Source organism: Mugil cephalus, chromosome 13 (assembly GCF_022458985.1).
Source record: "Mugil cephalus isolate CIBA_MC_2020 chromosome 13, CIBA_Mcephalus_1.1, whole genome shotgun sequence".
Taxonomy (NCBI): Eukaryota; Metazoa; Chordata; class Actinopteri; order Mugiliformes; family Mugilidae; genus Mugil; species Mugil cephalus.
This window is the reverse complement of record NC_061782.1, coordinates 16785019-16791071: the sequence shown is the minus strand read 5'-3', so window position 1 is coordinate 16791071 and position 6053 is coordinate 16785019. Positions and strand designations below refer to the sequence as shown.

Genomic DNA, 6053 nt, shown 5'->3' with positions numbered 1-6053 from the left:
TCCGGCAGTATGGAGTTGGGTCGGTTGTCATCGTCAAGGTCGGAACAACAAAGGAGCTGTTTCCATGGCGACCAAGCAAAATCCATCAGTTGCGGAAGAGTTGGTGTTGAAATCCTTGGATAAGGCTGAAAAGTAGAGATATTTATTTCTTTATTCATATTTCTTTTTTATAGGAACAACGAATTGATCGGCGAGTCAAGTTGTATTTTAATTGTAATAAAGATGGTCAGGTTTTGAATAAAGTGGGGCATTTAGCAAAAAACTATATGCTGACAAATGTTAATATTACTAAGTCTGAGCGGTTTTATGTGTTTAATTAATCTTTAAGAGGAAAAAAGTATTTTTGTCTTGTAGCTGAGTCAACGTACGTTATACGAGGGAGAATCAGAAACTGGTCGTAGTACATGCAAATGCCTGAAAACGTTGTTTTTATATCACTTTTTTTTTTTATATGGCCCCACACGTTCTCGCCTTCTGACCTGTACGCCTCTGTGGAAAGGACACAGGTCCAGTAGGACACACACACACACACACACACACACACACACACACGCATACCAGGAAATCCTCAGCTTCATTTTGTTTATTCAAGCCTCCTACTCATTTCTCTGCAGAAGATAAGGAACATGAGCAGGGGCTGCGCGTGGAATTTTTTTCTCCCCACCACCACACACATACATATATTAAAGCACTGCTACTATTAACATCTGACCTTGTCCCAGCACATTTTCCAACATGAATTTTAAACACGCGCCCTCTTCACCCCTTAAACGAACCCCCTCACATATCTCGCAAAATTATTCATCACATTGTCATATACCAGTTGCCTCAAGCCAAAATATGGGATGGGCTACTTATGTTGGATTTCCTAGAGTATTGATCACTACTGTCAAATTCCTCAGCTGCATGCCAGGCACTGTTGGAATGAAAAATATCACCGAACCAAAGGGGGGGACATTCACATTCAGCGGTCAGAGTCAGAAACACATATCAATGCATGCGCGTACAAAAGTATGCAAATAAAACGCGGGTGAAAACCAAGAGGCGGAAAAACTCACACCACCACCTCAGGGACAGGATGACATTGTCCAGCTTTTTGACAGAAGAGAGAAAATCCCATCTAATTGAAGGATGCTTGTCAGCCCTCTAACCATCAAACTGATGTCACGGGAAAATTGCATACCGGCCAGTCTTCCGCCAGCAGCACAGTCACTGGCTGCGGATACAGGCAGAGGACTCTTATTCCGCCAGTATATCGCAGATAAAAGAAGTGAAAGCCCAACACTCTCTTGAAAGACGTCAACTAATGACACTGGCTTGACAGTGGGATTCAGACTTCCTGTCGTCTCCCGAGGGACTACGATAATCAGCCTGGCAACCAAAAGCTGTTGTTCCAAATATTTTTTTTTGTCTCTTTTGTTGCTGTCTTCTCTCAGCTCACTGGGTGATACATCACTCATGCATGAAGAACAAAACAAAGGAAGAGGAAAAAAGAGAGTAGTGTATTCACCAGAATCATGCACCAGCCTTACTTACTGTGCTGAATTAGCAGGAGGTTCTAAACTGAATCTGTTGTTAAATGATTGTAACTCCTCTCAGAACAAGATGTATGTATATTTATGAAAATTCACACGGCATGTCTTTGACTGATAACTATTTCCCCAGGGAAATGCCTCTCTGGTAAGAAAAAAGGGACAAAGTGGGGCAAATTAAAGTTACACAAACGCAGATGATTATAAGAACAACGTAAAATTAACAGAAAATTAAATAATCTGAAAACAAACGTTTAATGAATGCAGTTACTGAACAGTAGTTTGTGCATTTAAACTGACATGATCAAACAAAATGAAACAGTGACACTGTGTGGTTGTAGAATGTAAGTGCAGACTAACTAGTTAACAGCAAATCCTTCAAGGTTAAGGTCAAGAGAGTTTAGTTAAGATAAACTGCAGCATTAGCAGCAAAACCAAGCAGCCCATCAATAACATGGACCCCCTTCAGAAACGGTTTTATGAAATATTCATAAGTTTCATGATACCTTTATTGGTAAATTTATAAGCGCCAATATATTTATTCATGTCTGATAACTACGATATTTATCGGGTATAGCACCGATATGAACAACCTTTGAGTCCATTATGAAAAGCCCTGCATGACACCACCACTCTTTTAATTTTCTTACACTGAAACACAAATCTGCTGTTATTGTTGCAGTAAGTTAATAATAATTTATAAATCATTGATGAAACATACTTTTATCCCAAAAACGATAACAGGTCACATCCAATGATTCAGTTCCTTATTACTGATCTAAGAAGAACTAGTAAGTGATTTATTATACCAGTATCTACAGCTTAAATACACTTTAATATTGTTTATCTGCCATTATTAACATTGATACATTTATAAACATTTCTATACTTTTGGATGCCATCACATATTGTATAAAATAACCCATTTTGTTGGTATCTTTATTTGCAAATTAAACTATAGCTTAAATCTATAGCTACTGCAGAGTAGACATTTATTTAAATTAAACAATACCTATTAATAAGGACAATTGTAATTGTTAATTTCAAACAAAAAGTGTGTAAAAAGTAATTTGCTTTTTCCTAAAATTTAAATATCACTTTTGCTCTGATGTCTATGTTGTCAATCAGTAATCTTCATGAATTAACTTTTGAATTCACTTTTTCTTTTATACCGGCCATGTTGTCCAGGAGTTTGCAGCTTATGACTCCAATTTCTACTGAGCGTGTCAACAAAGACATGAGTCACGATCACATTATGTCATATTAATGTTGAGTGGTTTGCAACACATTCCCATTTGATGTGACTTTGTAATACGCAGACACACACAGATGATGTTATGTTTGTTTTTGTTTTTTAATTAAGTTACATGGACAGTGTTGTATAAACGGCAACATGTGCAAGCCTTTGAGAGGTAGAAACGATGTTGCATTATGTCACAGTTTCAGATGTACACTGATGCAGAAATCTCGCTGTTTGCTGCCAAAGATGCTGTGAGGAGGTGTGCCGGCAAATACAAGGACAGACAGACAGACAAAACTTTAGACCACTTTAAATGTTTAAATAACTGTTGAGCTCGCTCACTTAATGGCACTTTGCAATCATTCTGTTCAGATGGATAAATATTACAGACAGTCAATAACCTTCTTGAACTTGTTTAAACTGCCTTCAATGTAAACCTGTTTGGTAATTTGGAACACGAAATAAAACAGGTACAATTATATTTGGGCAGTAACGCTGTTATTTTGTCCCCCAGTGTAAAAAGAACACATATTTCCCCAAAGTATAGCCAGCTGCGACGTATCAGTCTCTGTGTAATTTATAGGTGTGGGTTAAAATAAGTCGGCTGGACGAATCCACTGGACATGAACGGATGCAGGAGCCCCCCAGTGGATGAGAGCGGAACTCCACCGGCGGTGTGGAAGATCACGTTCCCAGAGCTGAAGTTGGAGAAAGTTTGGTGGAAGTTGGCGGAGCTTGACCCGCAGGTGCCCGGGTTTGGACTGACGTTCACCAGGGAGTTGGAGCCTGGCTGCAAGGTGCTGTCCGCCCCAGGGTTCTGCTTTTTCCATTTGGTCCTCCTGTTTTGGAACCAGATTTTCACCTGGGTCTCGGTAAGACTTAATGACAGGGCCAGGTTTAGTCTCTCGCACACGGACAGGTAACGAGTGGCGCGGAACTTGTTTTCCAGAGCCACGAGCTGTTCGTAAGTGAACGCTGTTCTGGCGCGCCGTGGTTTGGCGCAGGCCTGGTCGTGGCGCCGCCGCTTGTGTGGTGAGGGGTCCTGTAGGATGACCGCTGACTCCCTGTCCGAATCCTCCTGCTCCCCGGTGAGACTGGGCTCTGTGTCGGCGGGTGGGGGGAGCAGAAGAGGGTCAGCAATAACAGCTCGATGCCTGGAGAGAGGAGATTGTACATCTCTTGCTTCTTCTCCTGTAAATAAAACAGGAGAGTTCACTCGCATCCTGAAAATCTCTGCAGCCAGTTCTGCATCTAAATGATCCAGAAAGGAATTAGGCCACTCGACTTGAGACGCTTCATTATCAGTTATGGCCTAATGTTTAGGGAACTTTACTTGTTAATTGTTTTTTGTTCGTGTTCCACGGGAAATAATATTTAAATGCAAATATACAGTTTCTCATTTGGTGGATAATATTTGTAATATTTGTTTCTCTGGTGGTTCTGAGTTGACAATTTTTTAAAGGCTGTACATTTTGAGGACCTAGCAAATAATGTTTTATTAGTTTCATAACATTTATGATTTTGACGAGTCTGTGATTTGAGTCGTGAAGGTAACAAAAGCCTAAAAGGCCTCGGAATTCAATTGGCCGTGGTGCTGAAGGACAGTTCTTGACAAAGCTGAGGGATGTGCGTCAAATCCCAGATTTGAAGACACACTTGATTAGTAAATGCACAATCATTGTGCAGCTTTAGACCTCTTTGTTCAGTTTAGACTGCCTTTTAAATACCAAACACAGAAGGCCTAACGTTGACATCTGTAAAGTGTTTGATTAGGATCCTCAGGTCGTTGGAGCAAAACGAAGCATAGATTCAGAGGAGGGGGAAGACTTGGTCACTAATCCTTAAATAATTTATAAACCACAAAGCGCCTCAAATGTCATGTTGCGGAAAGAAATCCCGTCTAAATCCAGCCCCGCCAACTCAGCCGTGACGTGCTAATGGAGTTTCATATTTGCGGGTAGATCGATAAATGTCATCTATTTAAAGGGAAGTTTTAATCGAACGATATTTAGGATCAGACATGGATGGGGTGTGAAGTTTGTACCTGCAAGGTGCTGGAGGGAGATATGCAGGATGCAGTAATGGGATATCGATCAAAGCGCGCGGAGGCATCCTCAATGGGACGATTTAAACAATTATCTAGCCTGCCTGTCCCAATGCCAATCACACGCCGGGGCTCTGGGAGCAAGCCTTTGTGGCTTCCCTGAAAGGAAACTCAGCCTTGGAAATTAAGGGAAGGTCATACAGAGATGACAATAAATTTGACAGATAGCGCATCGTTTTGTGGCGTTTAGTCTATTTCCACAGATTAAGATACAAAAAGTTTTTATTGGAGGATTTTAAAGCAATTTTAATTGATGCAATTTTACGGGGTTCGAATTTTAATTTTGACATTTATATGTAAAGATGGGCATTTGTTGATAAGTCTGGATAAAGGTTTGTAACATTTCATAACTGAAATGCAAACTAAAACACAAGGCAGTGTATTGCACATTAATTTTAAACAAAAAAATATTTACAGTGATGTAAATGATGTTCTCTCTGTACCTGCTTCTGTGTGCTCCACTCTGAAGTCTCCGGCTTCAGTGGTGTCCAACTCCAAACTTGTTCTTTCTGCATCTGGCACAGGCGACTTATCCTTCGCGACTGAAAGTTCATTTGCCCTTTTGCTGTTGAATTTGTTCGGATCCAATATGTCAATTATAGAGAAGGAAATCTTATGACTGGACGTCATTGTCACTCCTCGGGTTCCAGCATCCTTTACACAGAAAGACCGTTAAAGATAGAAAACGCGGCCGATGTGCGTAATTACGCGTGTGGAGAAGAACTTGTCATAGTTCAGCCTGCGTCTTTTCATCGAGGTTCATCAGACCGGAGTAGTGGTGATGATGTCTCTGAGTGCTGGCTTCGCTCCTCTGCTTCTGTCTGCCAGTCTCTGAGCGTAAATGAGATGACCGGAGCGCGGTCTTTAAAGCGTCTGTCCCCCCCGGTCTCTCAACCAGCCACGTGACACAAACACTATTAGTGTTTCTCATGACCACCTAATGGGCTCAAAGCATTCGCCAATAATGACCCATATCATTAAATTCAATAATTCGCAACCTAAAAGTAAATTGAGCACAGATGGCACTTGATCCATATGAGAGATCCCCTGTCGCCCCAAACTGGACTCTTTCACTGGCGTTGTTGTGCAGGGGATTTTTGTGCCCCCTGAGCCACAGAAAAACTTAATAGAAACCGAACTGTTTTCAGTTTCTGCACACTATTTATAGAAATGGTGC

At 41.0% G+C, this 6053-nt stretch overlaps 1 protein-coding gene across 1 annotated transcript; it reads right to left on the bottom strand.

The window, feature by feature from the left end:
* Nucleotides 1–2885: 2885 nt before the first annotated feature.
* Nucleotides 2886–5693, bottom strand: nkx1.2la (NK1 transcription factor related 2-like,a). Its single transcript, XM_047603635.1, has 2 exons — nucleotides 5320–5693; nucleotides 2886–3963 (listed from the first exon to the last, which is right to left on the bottom strand). Exons 1-2 carry the CDS (start codon nucleotides 5504–5506, stop codon nucleotides 3350–3352), a joined length of 801 nt encoding a protein of 266 aa, XP_047459591.1. The 5' UTR covers nucleotides 5507–5693; the 3' UTR covers nucleotides 2886–3349.
* Between the last annotated feature and the right edge of the window lie 360 nt (nucleotides 5694–6053).